Source organism: Palaemon carinicauda, chromosome 27 (assembly GCF_036898095.1).
Source record: "Palaemon carinicauda isolate YSFRI2023 chromosome 27, ASM3689809v2, whole genome shotgun sequence".
In the NCBI taxonomy this organism is placed as follows: Eukaryota; Metazoa; Arthropoda; class Malacostraca; order Decapoda; family Palaemonidae; genus Palaemon; species Palaemon carinicauda.
Genome location: NC_090751.1, coordinates 34,077,335 through 34,099,834, shown reverse-complemented (window position 1 = coordinate 34,099,834; position 22,500 = coordinate 34,077,335). Strand labels below are relative to the sequence as shown.

Here is a 22,500-nt window from a genome sequence, read left to right as displayed (position 1 = left end):
GAGAGCAATTTGGGAAAAAAGAAAAGTATATGCCAGTTGGAGTGATTCTTTTTAGGATTTATAAAGCAAAGGATAGAAATCTAAGGTAGAATCCTTAGTACTGTCAACCATCAAGGGTTATGAACTAACGGTTTCTATTTCTAGTATGAATCATCACAGCTTCAATTTCATGTATAAGATTGTTTGATCAATAAATCACCTAAATCCTGACAAAATCTATTACAAATTATCAATGATGAATGGCAAATTATTTTTTTACGAGCACACCAAAGTAGAGGAAAAGCAAAAAATTATATGAGCTGATGATGGAAAATGCTTTTCAGTTTAGTAGTTTATTAAATTTCCAGGAAAACTACTTGAAAAGGATTATCCAATTTTATCTCTGATATTTTTTGTTGGCCTACGATGAATATTTCGCTTAGTCTGTACAGACAAAAACAAAAGGACATTTTATAATAATTTACGAAAGAGCTAAATTCCATGACTATCTGAGGAACCTCTAGTATAAGACTCTTTCAGTTGTATTTATTTACTTGTGTGTCATAGTGTCCTGTTTCAGCCTGTCAGTTTCTCACCCTAGTAATTTATCACATTCTTTTTGCTACCTCTAGTTTTTCAACCTGTCAGTATCTCACATTAGCTATTTATCACATTCCTTTTGGTTACCTCTAGTTTATTCCAAGTCACGTATAAGCAAAACTCATTCCAATGATGCCAGAGAAACAAAGATAATAAGCAAACCAGATAGCTGATACGCAAGAGATAATGAAAAAGCAAATTTTCACCTCTTTTGACAGGTTCTCCTCCAACGATGCGATCGGGCCTCACCAGGTCACGACTGGGTCGAACGAGGTCCCGTGTCCTGTGTTCGTATCTGCTTGCAGATACTTGCACCAGATTCACGGCCACGTTCACGCAAAGCGCAATGATGGCCCACTTCATCGCTGGTCTGTGAGAGAAACACTACTGAGATAAATGGATTCTGTCAAGTGGAAATATTCGTGATTAGGTAAAAAGAGTAAACTTCCCTGTGGCCTTTTAAACTAATATTCAATGAAGGTATAGAGCACAGGTGTGCTATATTAGAGAGAGAGAGTCACTGACACACACAGCCACTATATATACACATTAATTTATAAATATATATATATATATATATATATATATATATATTTGAAGGTAGTAGTCGATAATGGATGAACCATGGAAGTATTATATATAATATTGATTTTAAACTCTGAAATAAAGTATTTATGAAATAAATTGAAATGAGGAATACTTACTCTGAAAAAAATAAAATAAATAAATAAATAAATAATTAAAACATTCTGGCCATTCAATTTATGCAGCACATAATTCAGAATATTAACAACCATATCCTTTTCAATAAATGGTCTAAGTGTTGTAAGGTTTTCTGAAAAAAACGTCGGAAACCATAATACTCTTTTCGTTGGAAATCATTACCCAGAATTAAAAACATTTGAAATGTAATCAGATTTGACCAATATCTCGGTAGTAATAGAAAAAAAAAAAAAAAACTAATTAAACCTACACTTCAAGTATGGAAGGGAAATCAATTTACAATGACAGTAGCAGCTGATTTAGATGTCCAAAATTTGATTGCTCCTGAAATCTCCTTGTTCACCAAGTCTTGTTCTGTGTAAAAAAAAAAAAAAAAAAAAAAAATATCTCTAGGCTTCCTTATTCCAGAAAATCTTTCTTGTTGGTGAGAAGTTCTTGATTAGAGCACCATGAGAAAGAAGGAAATGCGGAGCAATATCAAATAATTAGCCACAAAAGTACAGGTACTTTTCCGTCTCATTTGATGGAACAGGCACACAAGTTCGAAACACCACGCAGCCTTTTAATTAGAAGTCTTTTCCGTAAAAGGTAAATATGGAACAAAGAGCAAATGAATGAGATAATGACGTCATTGAATGCTGATAATAACCAAGACGAGCAGTATAATGGCCTTACGTTAAGCATTAGAGATAGCTCTACTTATTAACGGAAAATTGTAACAGGTCAATACTCTCTCTCTCTCTCTCTCTCTCTCTCTCTCTCTCTCTCTCTCCAAAAAAGAAGAAAAATGTATACGACGATATTTAAGCGAATTGCTATTAAAACCGTAGAAAGATTTCAAGAATTTAAATGACCTCATAATATATTAAGTGAATATTCATATTAACATATATAAAGGCTGAAAAATGCTGCAGATTACAGGTAATTTAGATCGCATGCAAATTCAATTTCACTAACGTTTATGTTGTCAATGATGTTTGGAAGTAATTCCCCAAAATGGAAGAGATTATGCAGCAAGGAAAATACTTTTCCCTCTTCCTTGTACTTGGTAATACAGTAATCATGAATAATGTCAGGTAAGTTATTCATAAATACTGCCAGGATATTCGTGTGTGAAGGTTATATTATCAGTTAACCTTTTCAGTCGCATAAATTAAAATTTTAACGACTTGCTATTACATCTCGATCTTCATATGAATCCCGAAGACCCCTTTTCATATCATGAGAGAGAGAGAGAGAGAGAGAGAGAGAGAGAGACGCCACGTAGGCAAAATCGCAATGAACATACCATTCGTCAGAAACACCCAAAGCCCCATTTTAGCGACCACCCTTTATTATACTCTGGTTAATTGGTTTTATCTTGTTTTTTTTTTTTAATTAAGGTCTTCAACACCTTGACTTTACTACTAGAGATCTTATTGCCTTATTTAGGAATTTGTGTAATGCCCTTATATTAGAAACCGATGTTAATCATGTGGGTATTAGAGAATATTCCATTATTGGTATTATTAGGCTTTTGTAGGAATGGATTTTAATACTTTTCATATTCCTCAACCTTTTTGACTTTTTATTTTGCGTTTTTGCTAACTTCAGCCTTTCCCTTGTGTGCATTGATATTTCCCTCTGCCCAAATTGCATGCCCACTGTTCTTGTGCTTTTGATTAAATTCATTGATTGTTGATCCAACATTATTTGTGCAGGTTTGTATGCAGATACTAATACTATTTGCAATTTAGATTTGTTTGTTTTATCTTCCACTTCTTTTCATATTGATTTATCCTTTCAATTTGGTCCTATTATATAAATTTGGGGAATCTAGATTGGCCCTGGAGCCTGTGAGGCTATTCATTGCCCAGATACAAAAGAGGACCCACTGTTGCATTATGAAGTAAAAGTTAGAAGAGGTTGGACAGCCAAATTAATAAAGAAAGCGGTAATGGACGACAATATAGTAGAAAGGTATTCTGAGAGCCTATACTTCCGCCAGATTCAAAATGATTCTGGATTGGATGGGCTCTTCCTCCTAAGCTTGAATGAAATTAATAATCATATTATGAGGTATTTTGTGGCCAGACAGAAAGTCCAGTGGAATTACTATTAGGCTGGTGAAGTTAATAATAATAATAATAGTAATAATAATAATAATAATAATAATAATTAACACAGGTAAATACTTAATTTCATATATTTTTTTTTCTTAAAGTTTCTAAGATATAGAGGCTACATTTTTAACTAATCGTGATCAGTTTTTGCTTGGATATGTAAATGACGCAAAAAACAATTGGGAAAGGGAATCATAAAACATTTAAGGAATTGTGTCGTTAATGGTACAGTGATTAGGAATTTTTTTCGGCCATCACGGACTCTTGCTGTTACGAACAGCCCGTTGGATCTAATAAATTCAATAGGAATTTGTTTGAAACTGGAAAAGAATTAGGAAAGCTATATTCATTTTGTGATAGCTGTGAATTTCATAGAAATTACTAGTTCGTTGATTATTGGCCTTCCTGAATGACGTCAATGTGGTATTTGAATATTAAATGGTTAACCCTTAATTGCCTATATTAGAAAAAAGACGAATTGATCTACATATTCTGTTTACTGTAGAAATTGGTTTCATGTTTATGACATCCTGTTGACCTTTTTAAGTAATGTTGTCCATTAAATTCACTTTATTGGTCCATAAAAACTATATTTTATCCGACTGAATATTCCATTTCGTCTAGTCTTCTAATTTCTTTTCCTCTTGTTTTGTTAAAGTTTTTATAGTTTAAATAGGAATTATTTATTCTAAGATTGCAACTACTTTTAGAATATCTTATTTTTCCTTGTTTCTTTTCCTCATTAGGCTATTTTCCCTGTTGGGGCCCCTTTGCTTATAGCATCTGCTTTTCAAACTAGGGCTGTACCTTAGCAAATAATAATATTGATAATAATGGAGGAAACAAGTTCAATATTCATTGCGTTAAATATGGTTGCTCTAGAGCCTAACTGTATAGTATATTTGCAAGTGAATTAAAGTTCCTTTTACATTTCTATGTTTAGAAGTAAATATCTTCATTCCTGTTTTTACTTACATCGTTTATCATATTAAGCATATTATTTTTTTCTATAATCATGGTTTAACTTTCCTTCTGCAATGCTATTTTTCATCATAAAAGCTATGCCTCAATACAGATCCTTCCATACACACACACACACACACACAGACACACACACACACACACACACATATATATATATATATATGATATTTACATATATATAATATATATACATATATTTATATATATATATATATATATACATATATACTGTATATATACACATACACACACATACACACACACACACACACATATATATATATATATATATATTTATACATATGTATACAGTATTTATATCATATATTATATACTGAATGAAAACGCATATATATATATATATATATATACACACACACACTGCATATGTGTGTGTAAACAAACAAAAAGACGCCGTTAATCTTAAAACAGAAAGATGATAAAGCAAAAGGAAGCGAACAAAGTCAACATAAAACTAAACTGCAGCATCAGCACGAACAACTTTCTGTCCCTCCAACATCACAAATTCCCTTAATGACTCGGAATTAATCACTCATCGGCAACATCTGTTTATATCCCTACCCTTTTAAATCCAAGGTTGCTCATGCGCACTCCACCCTGGATAGGTACTACGTGGCACAGTCTCAGTGAAGCCTCTTTCATTCAGTCATCGTAATTCAATCTAATGATGAGTATTTATTTATTTTTTAATTCAATATAATCGTGATGGAATGGTAGAAGTTAATTTCGGTAAGTTTATTTGCATTTGGTGAACTCGAGGAAAAGGGAAAATGTAAATAATAAGATGGAATGTTTAATTCGGTCTCATTCCTTTTAGAATATAGATAAACGATTAAATATGCTAATTAACGTATTAAATTGCTTATTTAAAAGTAATTTAATGGAAAGTTTAGATAAAAACAAGACTATGAATAAACAAACTGGTTCACATTGAGATTTTTGAGTAAGGACTAGTAAGTAATTTTCTTTTGGAGAAGAATAATATTGCGTATATTTCCTCTGTAAATGATAATATAACGAACAGAAGACGTTCAATACGATATAAAATAAAAATTATAATACTGGAAATCAGATATTTCAGTGAAGAAGATACCTAGAAGTTTTACTTCTAAGAACACAGTGAAGTTTTAGCTCATGACTCGCAAGAAATTTTAAATTAAACTAGAATTGCTACTATCAAAGGGTTTGATTGTAATAACCTTAAATTGGAACTCTGGGGCAAGTTTGAGTGGCGGATTGTGAACAAGTGGGTCAATCTAGAGATTTTATATACATTCACAGATAAAAGGCTCCAGTTCAACAATTCATTCTTTTCTATTAACTTATCTAAATCAAATAAAATGGCATTGACATATAAATGAATGATAAGTAATTTATTATTCAATGAAGAAGGGTAATGCCTCAGGTATATTCAGGAAATGTAATAAATATCAAAAGCGCCAAATTATATATGAAAAATATTCAGTAATAAACTAAGCCCAGGAAAAAAATCAGAACAACTGTGGTAAATTTATTTGTTAAAAAGATAGTTTATGTATTTAAGATACCAATCTCTGGGGAAAAATAATCTGAAAATGTTTAAAAGAAAAGATTAACGTAATATCAGAATGAAGATTATGATACTAAGATAATAGGGACCAAAATTCAAATAGTTGATACGGAAGATATTTTAGATAAAATTTTACGTCACTGGAGTGGAAGTAAGTTTGAATAAGAGAATTTGATGCAAACGTACAGCTAATTTTACTATTCATATTTCATTTGAAAACAGTGATAAGAAAATTAAAACTAAATTTAGAAAACCTTCATTTCTTTATACTTTTCTTAGAGATTCTTGAAAGAAGACCAAAGCAATATTTCACATAAAAAATAGGTATAACTTGGCATTCTTATTCTAGTAGTAATTTTCATGGTAAACCTATCAAAATTCTTTTGCCAGAAAATAAATACTACCAGCTTATATGTAAAATAATAATAATAATAATAATAATAATAATAATAATAATAATAATAATAATAATAATAATAATAATAATAACTTTTAACTAAGATACTTACTAAGAATTAATTAATATATATTTTCCATACCATCACCCTTTTAAATATGTTTGTGTATCACATGTACATGATCAGCCTAGATTAAAAAACCTACTGACCTATTTATTGGTAAACAGAGAATCAACATTAAGAATCCTTTCATTCCTCCCCGAGACACGTAACCTAAATATATACAGTACTGTATAAGTTAAAACTCAGCGACCTTAGTTCACCCAATCAGGTTACCTAAAGCTTAAATTTGCTGTTATTGGAGGTTAGAATAGTAAAATCGTATTAAACACAAAATGTCCGTCGAATGTGTTATTCATCATCATCATCTCCTACGCATATTGACGCAAAGGGCCTCAGTTAGATTTCGCCAGTCGTCTATATCTTGAGCTTTTTAATAGATAATTCTCCATTCATCATCTACTTCATTTTCATAGTCCTTAGCCATGTAAGCCTGAGTCTTGGAACTCTTCTAGTGCCTTGTGGAACCCAACTGAACATTTGAGGAGTGAGAAAAGCATGTCCAAACCATCTCCATCTACTCCTTACCATAATCTCATCCATATATGGCACTTGGGTAATCTCTTTTATAGTTTCAATTCTCATTCTGCCGTGCCATTTAACTCCCAACATTCTTCTGGGGGTTTTGTTCTCAAATCTACAAAATCTGTTGGATATTGTTTCCTTGTCATACCACAATTTATGTCCGTACAGTAATACCGATCTCACTAAACCGATATATAGCTTGATTTCTGTATGTGCTTTCAGGCGATTCGATTTCCAAATTTTACTTAACCTGGTCATTGTCTGATTTGCTTTTTTTTCAATTTTTCCTTAAACTCAAATTCTAAGGATCCTGTATTAGAGATCATAATTCCTAAATATTTAAATGATTCCACCTCATTTATCCTTTCTCCTTCCAATGATATTTCATCTTCCATTGCATATTCTGTTCTCATTATCTGTCTTTCTTGTATTCATCTTGAGCCCTACCTCATGTAATATTTCATGCATTCTGGTAAGCAAGCTGTGCAAGTCCTGTGGTGTTCTACTAATAAGGACAGCGTCATTAACATACTCTAGGTCAGCTAATTTCCTGTTCCCAGTCCAGACCAATCCTTCTCCCCCATCCCCAACTGTTCTATGTAATACAAAATCCACGAGGAGGATAAACAACATAGGTGGCAACCCATTCCCTTGGAGTACTCCACTTTTCACTGGAAATTCATTTGATAGGACTCCACTATCACTAACTTTGTACTTGCTATACTCATGAACAGAATTAATCGAATTTACATATTCACGAGGGACTCCATAATAACACAGGACTCCACAAAATTGACCAGTACACTATGAAAAGCTTTTTCGTAGTTCACAAATGCTATAAAAATGGATTTCTATATTCTACGCATTGCTATACCACATGTCTTAAAATGAATATTTGATCAGTTACAACTTCTACCTTTTCTAAATCTTGTTTTTTTTTCCTCTCAGGGTTTCATAAATCTTTCTCTCTAGTCTCTTTAGAATGAGCATACTATATATTTTCATGACAACTGACGTAAGTGTGATGTCTCTGTAATTATTACAATCAGTTAAATCTCCTTCCTTTGCCATTTCACCCACAATCCTAGCTCCCATTCATCAGGTTTTGCCTCTTTACGCCACATTCTACAAAATATTCTTGTAAGTATCCTGAGAGTCACTCCATTTTCATTTAATATCATCTCAGCTGTTATTGCATCGTATCCAGGGGCTTTCTATCTCTTTAGTTTTTAATGATAGCTTCGACTTAAAACACACTAAATTCATTCATAGGCACACCAATGCCTTCCTCTGCTTCAGGTATATCATTTAAATTATTCCCTTCATATTTCCTATTCATGACCTCACTACAGTGTTCCATCCAACGTTGTCTTTCTTCATCTTCTGTTGTTATAATAGATCCAACTCTCTTTTTGATGGGTATAAGTTTCTTCAACCCAGTAGATTTGATTAATAATTCTATGAGAAATTCTTACACCACAGCCACTCCCAGAATTCATAGCTTTGTCAGACTCATCTGCTTTCCTGTCTAAATATTCTCTCCAGTCATTCCTGGCTTTTTCTTTAAACTTCAAAATCAATAGTGGAATACTTAGCATGCTCTACTTTGGAATATTCATTACTTCCTCGAAAACTTTCAACAATCAATTTCTGTCATTGTCTCTTTTTTATAGTAACTCAAGTATCATTTGATATCCATGGTTTACTCCTTGTAACTACATGTCCCAAAACTTCAGTCCCAACTGACTGATATATGTTCTTAATATCACGCCATTCTTTATTAATTGTCTGTTGTTCTTCTCTTAAAGTCTCAAAGACTGCAAATCGATCCCCACATTCAATTGCAAAGGTTTCTCTGTGCTCATCTTCTAGAATGTGATAAAAATAATTAATAATTTTTGCGTGTTATTGAACATATAGAACACCTATTTAAAGATAGAAAGATTTTTGAAGCCACAAAATATATAAGATGAGAGAATGACTAATGATGAAAAAATAAAAATAAAATACTGAAATTAAAGCTTTAATTTAGTTAATCTTATCAATTTACTGTGAATGCATTTTTGGGGATACTTAAGATTCTCACCAAAATAGAGGTCTATAACACGTATTTTTCGAAGTTCTTGAAAACCGATTCATCTATTACAGCTTATTAAGATTCTGTTGGCAGTCCTATTCAAGTGATCAGAATCGAAAGGTTATTGGGCATGAAGTGGGTGTCAAACAGTCTTCAATCAAAGGTAGTTATGGAGAAAATATTTTTACTGGTAAATTTGCCTTCATATTTAGTTGAAATATACCAGAAAACAGTATTTTGTAACAACGTCTTTAGATGCAGACAATACCAAAGGGAATCAGGAAAAGCTCTTATAAATAAGGAAAAAGGTTACTCAGAAACTTCCACCACTCCTGATGAGACACTACGATCCGATTTACATAAAGCTTCCTTTGATTTCTATACAGAAAGATCCTTACATCCAGATATCTATGTTTACATCACTGACTCAGAAAAATAATTCATGAATCATTAGTACCAGTGACTTACATTCCTAAGCCTGTTGGTTTATAACACAAGCTTTCCGTTGGTTGAGATGAAATCAAGAAATGGTTCTAGTAAAATAACCAGTAATTTCAAAACCAACATGTGTAAGAGTTTCAAATTACCACCTGTGTGCTTAAAATGTCAGTCAAGATCCACACTTCTAGTTTTCACAGATACAATTTGGTCAACACCTCTCATGAAATCACAATTTTTCAAAAGTTACCGGAACTACTTCTTTCGACCCTATTAAATCCTTTCCATTCTTGAAAGAGAATCCACCCTCCTTTCAGCGCAATAACTTGCCAACCTTAAGTTTGACCAACAAATTTGACTTGGAAATTCGCTATCACTAGGGCTAGGCCATGATGGAAATTATGTGACAGCAGCTTCAAAAATCTTTCTATCTTTAAATAGATGTTCTATATGTGCAATAACACGCTAAAATAATTAATTATATTGAACACATTTCACACATGTTTTTATCTTTTCAATAAGGATCTTCTGTTAAAAGGAAAATAACGTTTTCACAATATCATGTGGAGTTTCATGATTAACTACCGATATAACCCAAAATTTGGCTAACATTTCGCAACTCGTCTAATGGATTTAGTCTTCATGGTAATTATGTCATGGAAAATTCTCGCAGTCACTGCCATTAACTTTTTTTAAATGATTTGTTTAATTCAATTTTTTCTCTTTTTTTACCGTGCCCTGGTCAGCCTAGTGGTTAGAAAAATCAAAATTCCTTGGGACCACATGCCAGTAAACTAATGCAGAACTTCGAAATACCACAATTCTTGCGTTATTGACTGTCCAGGTTGAAAATCAAAGCTTTTCCTTCAAATGATTTCAAGGATTTTTCTTTCGTTTCGATGGGATCCACTTAGGCGAAAGAGGACTCGCCGTAAAGAAGGGTTAACGTGTTAATTTTTTCATATCATTCACTTTACAGTTAATGTAGATTGGCATGAATTTTCTCAACTTTGTTATAACAATGGCCTAGGAACTAAAATCAATAACATTACAAAAATTATGAAAATAATAGTCATTTAAGATGTTGGTAGTCCACTTATGACTATGTTTTTATTTTACTCAAAATTTGATGATTCTATAATTAACACTTTGCTTATAGCCTATTGGCTTGCGGTATGCAACTCAATATTCTTTAATTTTGAAAAGTCGTAACGGTCGGTAATGAGCCATACGGAATTTCTGGAGCATTTTATATCAAACATCAAGATACTTCAGGTAAGCTTATGTAGCCAAACTCCAATCGACAACGTTTTAATTGTATGACAATATACTGTATGTAGTGTTCCCATGAAGATTTAATTTTCCCTTATGTGTTGGCATGCCTCAATCCTGATTTTTTATTAATTGTTATTTATCTGGTACCATGTCATTGGCATTTTCTTATATGGACAATCCATTCTGCATGAACTCGCCTCGTAAATTAGTAGACTTATTTCCGGGTCGTTCCGTACGAAAATCTTCACTTTGAATTATGTCAATAAACAGAAACACCAATCCCTCAAATTACTCTACCATAGTAATGTCTATTCTAAATCTCACCTTGTCTTGAAGACGACAACTCCCGGTAGCTTCAGCAGAAGGAAACTGAATGGTTCAAGCCACCTACTTTCCGAGAGATCCAAAAGAGAGTTCCCTAATTTCACACATTGACTTCTCCAGCGCACCTGACTAAAACCGCCGAAACACTTGAGGGCCAGAATTTAAAAGCATCCCGTCACCAATGTATGCATTACGAGTAGCCCACGTATGTGCACGAACACGAAGATTTCTCTGTGAGTGACGTACTTGGTAAACAGAGGTAAAATGTGGAACTAAGATTAAGATTAAGAGTTTCAAATGGTTTTGTTTATATACTTGGGATTGTACCACTTTCTGAGGAGTTTTCGGGAATTTAGTATTGTTTCTCGTAACTGATTAATAATGACTTCTGGTATGTTGAATTTAATTAATATCACCCTTTTTTTCTTCAGATCACACTTATCTCTATAAGAAATAGTTTTTTTTTTTTTTTTTTTTTTTTTTTTTTTAAATACGGTAAATATCAAACAAATAGCAATGAGTGTTTGGCTAAGTTTGGTGAAAAATATTCATCTTTATTTTTTCACCAGTATTATCTCTAAAGACATTTATGAAAGTGTCCTTTATCATATAAACATAAATAATACATTATATCACATACCTGTTAGTTAAATTTCAGGTTACATAGCACAAAGTACCTTTGCCATAATATATGCAGACTTAAGCATGAGACATGCGAGATTAGGTCATTACAGATCAATCGCTAACCCAAAAACAAGACATTAAAGAGCTCAATATACCATATAAATCGTAATAGAATATTTACAGGGAATTATTATTTTTTTTTTCATTTCTAATGCTTATGATTTACCGCTTCTGCCATTGTTTTAAATTACGATACTTCTCACTGACTTTTTTTTTTTTATAAAAATTGATTACGTGTTATTAGTTTTATAAAGATTAATCACATGTTATTAGTCGTTATATGTAGGCAACGCATATTATTTTTCAATTAGATTTCATCTTATGAATTCATGTCAATACAGTAACATATTTCCTTTAATATTTGGGACGAGTCTAAACGTAACACAAGTGTTCTAGAATTCATAGACGCATGTGATTTCTGAGCATCGAAATATTTAATTATGGGCTAATGAGGTCACGTTTAATCCCAAAAAGACACGTACATCTATGTATTAGAGACATTCATATGCATTATACGAGTATACATACATACATACTCTTGAGTCATATTGAGTGGATACCCAATAGAAACATATTCTCTTCATTTTCTCTTTGCTCCTCGATAATATTACACATTCTCAATGTATCGAAATTATTTACTGATAATTTATCTATATAACATGTCCATTTAAGTTTGGATAAAATTTGTCCAATAACATTGATTACACAAAGAAGTTTTGATTCTTCTATTTTATTTTTTTCTTTATTTTGTTGACAAACTTTAAAGTTTCATTTCTACTACTACTACTACTACTACTACTACACACACACACACACACATATATATATATATATATATATATGTGTGTGTGTGTGTATATATATATATATATATATATATATATATATATATATATATATATATATATATATATATATATATATATATATATATATATGTATATATATATATATATATATATATATATATATATATATATGTATATATATATATATATATATATATATATATATATATATATATATATATATATATATGTGTGTGTGTGTGTGTATATATATAATGCTATTTGGTGACCGTGTGAACACCATCCAAGCTGAAAGGGAGACCAAATGTTGTGATGTCATTTGTGAATTATACCCTTATCCTCTAAAGTCTAAAGTGTTCCTCTTCGTTACTGGACAATTACATCATTATTATCCCATTTAAGCTCAAGCAAACCAGACACTCTTTCTACCATCTCCTGGGACATTCACCCGTGAGTGGACTTATGCCGAGATAATGACGTCATTAGAAATCTCAGAGAAACTGAATGAATAATCGGTGTTAATACTGATACCATAAGCCTCTGTAATTCAAAGTGCCTTATCATAGAATAAATTAGGTTTTATTTTTTATTTTTTTTTTTTTTTTTTTTTAGTTGAGTGTTCGCGTCACACTCACCAGGGTTATTGAAGCTGATTGTTGTAATATTCAATGAAAGTTAGTTAGTTATTTACCCTCCTTTCTGAGTGTAGTTACTTTAACGTAATGAAATGGTTTGTGTATTGCCATGATCAGCAAAGCTGTACTAGTCGAGGCTATCCATACTACGTTGGTTTGTTGACAGCAAGCAGACTAAATTTTCCCACCATCACCAATCTGCACCACCCAGCGTAGTGATTATATAAAGACATGTCTGAGGCCTTTGTCCTGCAGTGGGCTAGAAGCAGTTGCATTTTTTGTTATTTGCCGCAACGAAAAGAACGATTATTGTTACTTCTCTGTGGGACAGTTGCGAGATGTGGCACAAGCATTGTGTAGCATCTATTTTTTGCTTCTTTACAATTTCGGTCACCCAACCTTGAATTATGGATAATGGATAATGGATTTTAACAATCTCCGAAAACATTAAAGCAATTTCACATATAGGCTATTCTACATGGCATGTACATATATTTTCTTACGCTACATTAATACTGTACACGCATATATGTATGTTATTCGGTTTGTTTTATATACAACACAACTTTGGATGCCTTAGATTCCAATGCTACCCAATATGAATAAACCAGTTTAACCTTTCATTGGGGGGGAGAGAGAGAGAGAGAGAGAGAGAGAGAGAGAGAGAGAGAGAGAGAGAGAGAGAGAGAGAGAGAGAGAGAGAGTTGGTGAGGTTATTAAGCCTGTAATGACAGAACCCTTAGTAACGACTCTAGCCTATTACGTCATGAGATGATTTTCAAAGAATGTCCTACTAAAGTTCAGAGAAATCTTTTCACTCCAATTCATCACTTAGTGGTCAAACGTAGCTTATCATAATATAATAAAACCATTCTTACCTTAAAATTATTTATGAACGGTTAAAAAAAAGTATATTGGAAAAAAAAATAAGAATAGTTTCATAGGAATTGAAACAGTTGACAGAAAAATTCTTGCATCTCTATCTAATTTCTCTTCCTCTTGTTTGTTAAAGTTTTTATAGTTTATATAGGAAATATTAATTTCAATGTTGTTACTCTTCTGAAATTATTTTATTTAATCCTTGTTTCCTTTTTGGGTTATTTTCCCTATTGGGGCCCCTGGGATTATAGCATCCTGCCTTTCCAACTAGGATTGTAGCTTGACAAGTAATAATAATAATAATAATAATAATAATAATAATAATAATAATAATAGCTAAGAAAATAAGACAGCATTAACTGTTTTAATTATTTTTTTTTTTAAATATAACGCTGTGAGTATCTGTATAGCCTATGGTACTGTACATTTTCAATTTTCATAGGTGTGTGACAATGAAAATCACGGAAAATAAATTTCTCGTTTTAACTGGTCGTCTATTACCGGTCATTGAAATGAAGCAAAACTATATCAGTTCTGGAGTAAAAGTTCTGTACCTTGGTCGATGATCGTCTACATCTGCTATATATATATATATATATATATATATATATATATATATATATATATATATATATATATATATATATATATATTACCGTGATTTCTGGCGGTAGGGGCATACAGACCTGTTCAACAAAGATTCTTGTGACCAATAACTTAATAAGTGGTGGTAAAAAAACTTTTAAAGCACTGAGTCTTTTTAACGTACTACAGTTGCCTTTCTTTGTTGAAAGCTCTCTATAATGCTGAGTAACGATTGATTAATATTATATAGAACTGTAATATATATATATATATATATATATATATATATATATATATATATATATATATATATATATATATATATATATATACAATCAGGATGGAAGCATTGGATAAAAAGTGCGTGGAGTACTATGTGACAGGAAAATAGAGGTTAAGTTGAAAGGTAAAGTACACTGGACAGTTGTGAGACCGGCAATGATGTATGGAGCGGAGACGTGGGCAATAAAGAAGACAGAAGAGAAGAAACTGGATGTGGCAGAGATGAGAATGTTGAGATGGATGTGTGGGGTGACAAAAAGAGATAAGATGCGGAATGAAGTAATTAGGGGTACCACAGGAGTAAGAAAACTATCAGATAAGATCTAAGAAAGTAGACTGAGGTTATATGGTCATATCATGACAAGAGATGAACAGTATATTGGGAGGAGGGTGATGGAAATTGAGGTACAGGGAACGAGAAGGAAAGGAAGACCAAAGCGAAGGTGAATGGACTGTATCAAGGTTAATCTTCGATCAAAGGGATTAACCGGTGATATATATATATATATATATATATATATATATATATATATATATATATATATATATATATATATATATATATATATATATATATATATATATATATATATGTTTGTGTGTGTGTTCGTGGAAGTAAATGTTTTCATGGAGGCATGACTTAACCTAGCGCGCATATACCCAAACATAGAAGGAAGTCACATCAATGACGTACACTTTTGTGTTGCGCAGTCTTGCTGGATACCGAACAACCCCGACACGTTAACTTCAAAGGTTGGCAGCAGAGATGCACGCGTGATTCAACCCTAGATGACTAGATCTCTACCTAACATGCGGGCAATCAAAGAGGGTGATGTCACCGAGGAAGATGTCGAGAGTAATTGCGATGAAGCTGGTGTGATGAACCGGATTGGCCTTCCAGACACTGAAAACTTTATTTCGATAAAATTTCCTTTAAGGATTCATTTATGTTTTTTTTTTATTTCTTAGTAAATTGCTTCTAATGAATTACATGAAAATTTATCAAATTTATCCACACACGCTTACATAATCTTTTAGTATGAAAAAAAAAAAAAACTACTAAAGCATGGCCCGCATGTGTATTATCATATAAAAATGTGAGAAAAAAATACCGAGCGTAATTTTTTTTACCAATTTTCAAATAAAAGATTGTTAACACCCTTTACCGCATTGAATGCAAATATTACTATAAATAATACTAGGACCAATAATTATAACAATGAAATAACTACCCTTTACTTTCCTGTGTATGAAAGTTCTCCACATCAGTAGGCTAATCATTTGAGCACAGGTGTCGTTCTCAACTCGAATACCACAGGTGTATGGATGTAGTTTTATCATAGCAGTATTAGCAGGTGTCACCTTCTCTGACTCGGGTCATTTTAAATTTTCATCCTCAAATAGAAGGTAGTTTTTGTAGTTTAGTGTCAATATTTCATAGTTGGGGATTTGGTCAAATCAACTTTGTTTACATTTCTTGGTCTGTTTCCTGTTTCCGAATATTTGCAAATGGCAGGACACTCTTGCAAACTTATTTTCATACATATGAATTTTATCTCTGACCTTTTAATGCAACAGGTGTCTTACCTTATTCGATCTGAAGAATCTGGTCCATTTGGCTTAATCCTGGGCTAGGCAGGCAATTCAGCACCAAGATGCTACCAGGGAAAAGGCGATAGTTGCCCATTAAAGTAAAATTTAAGATTGAACAGGAAGGTAAAAGTCAGGAAGCGGGACCGGGGGTTAAAGTAGAAGACTTGAAATTGGGGGAAGCAAGGGAACGAAGGAACGTTGCAAGGATCCTTAAGTTCAAAAGGATACCCACGGTCTATAGATATGTTTAGACTATGGTGATACAGTAGCCTACATCAAGTAAGGTGCACTGACGCCTCTAACGGGTAACCAGTCAAAGGGGAAGCTTGCCTGGTAGTTACTGAATTTGTCACTTCAATAAATGCTCTAACAGTATTGCCGAACTGTAACCTATAATTTCACTATGAATTTACACACAGACGACACAGTTAATTAAACCGTCTGGAGATGTTTCACCAGTTGTTTCCGCTCTTCCTTTATTCACTTGTTTAGGTTTAGAGGGAGCTATGTTGCAGTTTTAAGAATCTATAGTTTTATTATTAGTCATACTGATTAGCCGGCAATGATTGTATGGAATGCCATATGAAAATCATTTAAACCCTTTTTCCTTTTTTTTCCTGTTTTGTTTTTCACGTTTTCCATACAATTGTTGATGGAAATGTTGCAATGGATTTTTTTTTCAAATACTAAATAGAATAAACTAATTTTGAAAGCAAGTGTTAAATGGATAAGGTAAAATGGGTTAATTCTATTTAGGAAAGAACAATGTCGTTTAGGTGTTGTAAAACACTATCTTTTAGGTAATCCAAGAGAGACCAAATTAATTCAAGTAGGCCATAGCAGGGTAATCTAGGTATGATAGAGTAGGCGAGTCTAGGTGTTACGAACAACAAAAAAAAAAAAAAAAAAAAAAAAAAAAAAAAAAAAAAAAAAAAAAAAAAAAATTATCTACATCTCAAAGAACAGATTTCCTTGAGGTTGGACAGCTGTGCACCAGTCTGTACAGGGCAGGGACACTTAAATTTATAAAATGGAATATAAGAGTAGTAGAGCAGACCCACATGTAATCTTCCTGATCATTTAGCGGCTTTCGTGTCTAATCTTACTATAAATCTTAGCCAGGTTACTCCAAACGTCTGGTGGAATGAAAAAATATCCGATATGTAAAAAGAAATCTTCAGTCTTGTAAGTTATATATTTCTATGGCAAGTAAAACACTGCGTCAGTTAAGATATTTTATTTGTTAATTTTATACAAATAGATTTGTGATTAGAAAACAACTGTAAAATAATATTTTCTTCTTTATTACCTATTTACAGACTTATATACAGACATCATCTATGAAATAAATACGTTATTTCTTGTTAGTTAAACTTGTCCTAAGAAATGGGTAACTGATGGCATAAACATGATTTGTTTCAAGTTGAAACAGATTGACATTACCTGATGCTTCAATCCTAATTTTATAGCAAATTATAACCAGTTATATTAATTTTCCTTCTTCAGTTATTTCAATTATTGCATAATAAAACCACGAAAATAACTGAATTGTAAAATAAAAGAACATCCTACATCAAATTCAACCATCAACTTACCCTCTTCCTAAAACTTTGTTATTTCAAAACTACTCTTTCAACATCTTTGGTCTTTGTGTTGTGATTTGGGTTGACTAGCAGACTGCCTTTACAACTGTGGTGTCAGGGATTCCTCTACCTTCCGTGATTAGATTCATTTGGTGGATACCTGTTGCTCTACTGAGCGGTGATGTTTTCGTTATGGTTTTTGTAATAAAGTTTAAGCTTAATTATTTTCATATGAGACTTGTCTTGGTAATTATGCTTCGACGTTTTCGATGAAGTTTACATTATGCTGTATCAGGTTGTTTTCAATGCATATATTTTCATTTATTTTCTTGTTCCTCTAATTTTCAGTTAGGATTAGTTTATTTTAGTTGTTTGGTATCAGATAGTCCGAGAAGATTCAATGTTTTCCCCAAGAAAGAGTGGAATCTAAATAGGCCTACTTTGCACAATGCTGTTAAATATTACATCAAATTTACAGACTAGTATTTGTACAAATGGTCCCCAAGACAGAGTGAAATCCAAATAGGCCTACCTTGCACAATGCTGTTAAATATTAGATCAAAATTACATACCAGTATTTGTTCAAATGGATTTAATATTCATGCATACTTATTTAAACGAAAACAAATACACCAACAACTGAGAGACAATCTCTGAATTATGCATTTCCTTTTGAAAACCAGATTTCTATATTTAATACTATTTAATCTAGTTTCCCTTTTTATATTTTGTTAGAATATATCTGCCGAATAATATGAAAATTCTATTCAGAAATTCACCGCTCACGTTGAATAATCTTCAATCAGAAAAATCGATTAGAAATGGTAGGTAGAGGAGTGTAAGAGAATTATATTATGTAACGTATGTGTATTCTAAAATTATCTTGGCCCTACTGTATGTCGCATATCTCTTAAAATGGTTGAAATACAGCACGTAAATATTATAATACAAAGCTATAATATCCAGTTCTAATGACTAAACTTGTTTCTCGGTTATTTTAAAGCTTTTTTTGTTCTCTCCTTAAACGTGAAGCCTCTCTATGTGAGGTAGAAAGTGTTCTTCGGTAAAATAACTTTTCAGCATTTTTGAAATATAAATTTCTTTTTCATATCAAACTGTAATGGAAAAAGTGTCGATTTCTTTAGCAAAATAATCGTATAAAGATTTTAAATATCTTGGAATAAACACTGACATCTTTAGCGATACTTCAAAATACTGACGGACATACAGTTGGCCTTGTTAGAGTGAATTACATAGCTTAGCATATTAGAATTAAACAATATAATAACTATACTTGCAATGATTGCAATTTGTAAAATATATTCTTACACGTATTTACACAACTATACAAAATACAGTAACTGTTTTGAGTGCCATGCGCATAGAGAGACTTTCTTACCTTTCTAGAAATATATATATATATACATATATATATATATATATATATATATATATATATATATATATATATATATATATATATATATATGCATATATATATATACAGTGTATATATATATATACATATATACAGTATATATATATATAAATATATATATATATATATATAAATATAAATATATATATATATATATATATATATATATATATATATATATATATATATATATATATATATATATATATATATATATATATATATATATATTTGAGTTACTGAATCATCTATAGAAAACGCAAAAGAGAAAGGGAAATATCCTTACATGGCACAAACCAATAAGTGGTATATACAAATCAATATCAAAATATACTAAATCCAGCAACCGCGACATTTAACTAGCATTTTCAATAGCAAGTGTTTGCGATATATATATATATATAAACTCCAGTTGCCAAATATGAATTATATTGCAGCATTAGGCTACTCGCCAAACCTACTTCAATGGAATTTCAACTTTTCACTCATGGTTTTGGTACTTTTACATTTTCTGAATGTAATATTTGACACATAACTTAAGTTTCTTACTTCGTCATAATTTCAGCATCTAGCCTTAGTTTTGTGTACTACATTACTGAATAACAAATATAACTGTTTTGCTTACTATATATGATTTGTAATTTTATGAAATCCAAGACAATAAATTCAAGTGGTGTGTTAAGGCACCTCTATGCTTTACAATACTAATCGATTCATATAGCCTATATATACAAACAAACTATATATACTGTATAAAATATGTACAGTGTGACTCTAAGGACTATAAGAATTACGTCTGTAAATATTCACTGTGTGGCAGAGCCTGGAAAACAGCCCTTAAATTAAGTAAGTTAATAAATGTTTATGACTGACAAAGGCACCATCTTAGCCTAAGGGATACAACCTTATCTTTTATTACTTTAATTTATCTGGCGATTGAAAAAGTTCTCATTCCTATTCATTGCGAAGGAAAATTCGTTTCATGATTACAAGGTTCTTCTAGTTTTAAAGACAATTTCTTAGTTTCTTAACAATAATTACATACTTATTACTGGAACTTGGGGTTACAATACCTTCCCTCTAAAATCAAGTTCTTTTGGGAATTTAGAAAAAGACATTTGTCATTTAGTTCAATTTCAGTTGCCATAATACTGTCAGTCAATTATTTGCGAGGATTTTTCCTGCATAATATACTTATTTGCCGTTTAGGCATATGGAAGATCGTTTAATATTGTGACGATAGCCTACAGTACATACATTATTTTGTGATTTTTATACTTACACATACTAATGATTATTAAGCAACGGGACAGTAGCCTACACGAAATAAAAACTAATTTGTAATATTGTGAAGGTTCAACTATGATATACCTAGAATGAGCAAGATAAAAATGAGCCGGGATTTATTATAGAACCTAGTTAAGAATTTAAGTTCAATCCTTCGTCATCGAGTACTAAACAGCCTTTGTCTTATGGGAGATTAGTAAGTGCTTCACCTCGGAATGTAATGAATGTCACAAATGCGTCGAGGCATTTTAGCATTCAAAATCTTCGGAAGCCCGAGCAATTAACTCTACCTAAAACATTATTAGAAAGGGCTCAATTAGCTTCATTTACAGTAATTTTGCTTGTGGGACATATACATACATTACAATTCAGTCGTGAGTTCACATCGCGGTGTAGATAAATGCCGAGTGACTTCTGCTTTACAACTGACGGGAGCAATCTTACTGTTCTTGGTCACAATACGATTCTTATGTTTTATTTCCTGAGAGCTGTCAATGGTGTCATCTCTGTAGGGATCTCTGGATGGCGTTGGTCTGGTCACGACTGGGTTTCTGATAACATTCAGGTAGACATCTTCCCCCGGTAGTGTGGCGTTGATGCTGTCGCATTTGGGACTAGTTTTGGGACCCTTCCCGCTTCCCCTCAGTGGGTCCATTCTAACAGGTTTTGGAGGTTCCGGATCAAGATTACCACTGTCTGTACTGATCCTTGACGTTTGAGGAAGCTTTTGGTTTCTATTGGAGGGGGAATCACTCTTGACCTGGTTTTCTTTTTCATGTAAGTCATGAGTGAATTTCTGATTCTCACGCTGTGATTGGAGGAGCTTGCGCTCCATATTCAAATAGGGCGAAGAAGACTCCTTGGCACTTTTCGAACGTTCTATATTTCTCAGGTTCTTGAGACTCTCAATGACTGACGGTGCGGTGATGTATCCGTCACTGATGATGCTGCACAAATCATTAATGTCATTCATCCTCTTCGTGATGTTATTGTTGGTCTCCTTCACGTACTTGAAGCCGCAGTTCACCTCGTCCTGGGAGATCACAGGAATCCCCCTCTTCGCCAGCTCGCCTTCCAGATAATGTCTGAATTCGGCATCCTTATCTTTCAGGGAATCCAGATGCACAGACGGTAGGTCATCCATATGTTTAGTGTTATTCTCATATACAGCCGGAACTTTTTCATTCACATTCAGGTTTTGTTTCTCAATGTCATTATTGGATAATGTGTCTTGGTTTTCTGATTTCTTCACAGAAGGGGGAGTGGTGTCCAGACTTTCGTCGAATAATATATCCTCTGGGTTTTCCGGTGCTTCTTCGTCCTCTTCTTCAAAGATGACAGGTGTCAGGCTAATCATAGAGGCTGATCTTGAACTGATTTGGCTTGCAGGAGGAGTTTCTGGGAAAGATACAGAAGGAGCGTTTGGAAATTGTATGTGAAGACCTTATTTATTGTTATGACCAAATCTTATACAATTTCAATCAAATCTCTCGTATATAATTGACGATTTATGTACGTAAGGAGTTAATACTATTAGAATAGTTTAAATTCAGAAATTTGGAGCTTTTGAATATATGGTCCATCTAATTCGGATCATCGAAGAAATATAA

General features: G+C 32.4%; 1 protein-coding gene and 1 pseudogene across 1 annotated transcript in view; both read right to left on the bottom strand.

Annotated features, from left to right (window-relative positions):
* LOC137620663 (serine protease 1-like) overlaps positions 1 to 11,282 on the bottom strand; it is a 22,610-nt pseudogene extending 11,328 nt beyond the window's left edge.
* An 8,714-nt stretch (positions 11,283 to 19,996) lies between these two features.
* T48 (FU domain-containing protein T48) overlaps positions 19,997 to 22,500 on the bottom strand; it is a 145,577-nt gene continuing 143,073 nt past the window's right edge. Inside the window, exon 7 of the mRNA XM_068351001.1 lies at positions 19,997 to 22,288. Within this exon, the coding sequence (XP_068207102.1) occupies positions 21,252 to 22,288 (1,037 nt within the window). The 3' untranslated portion in view covers positions 19,997 to 21,251. The remainder of the gene's footprint in view (positions 22,289 to 22,500) is intronic.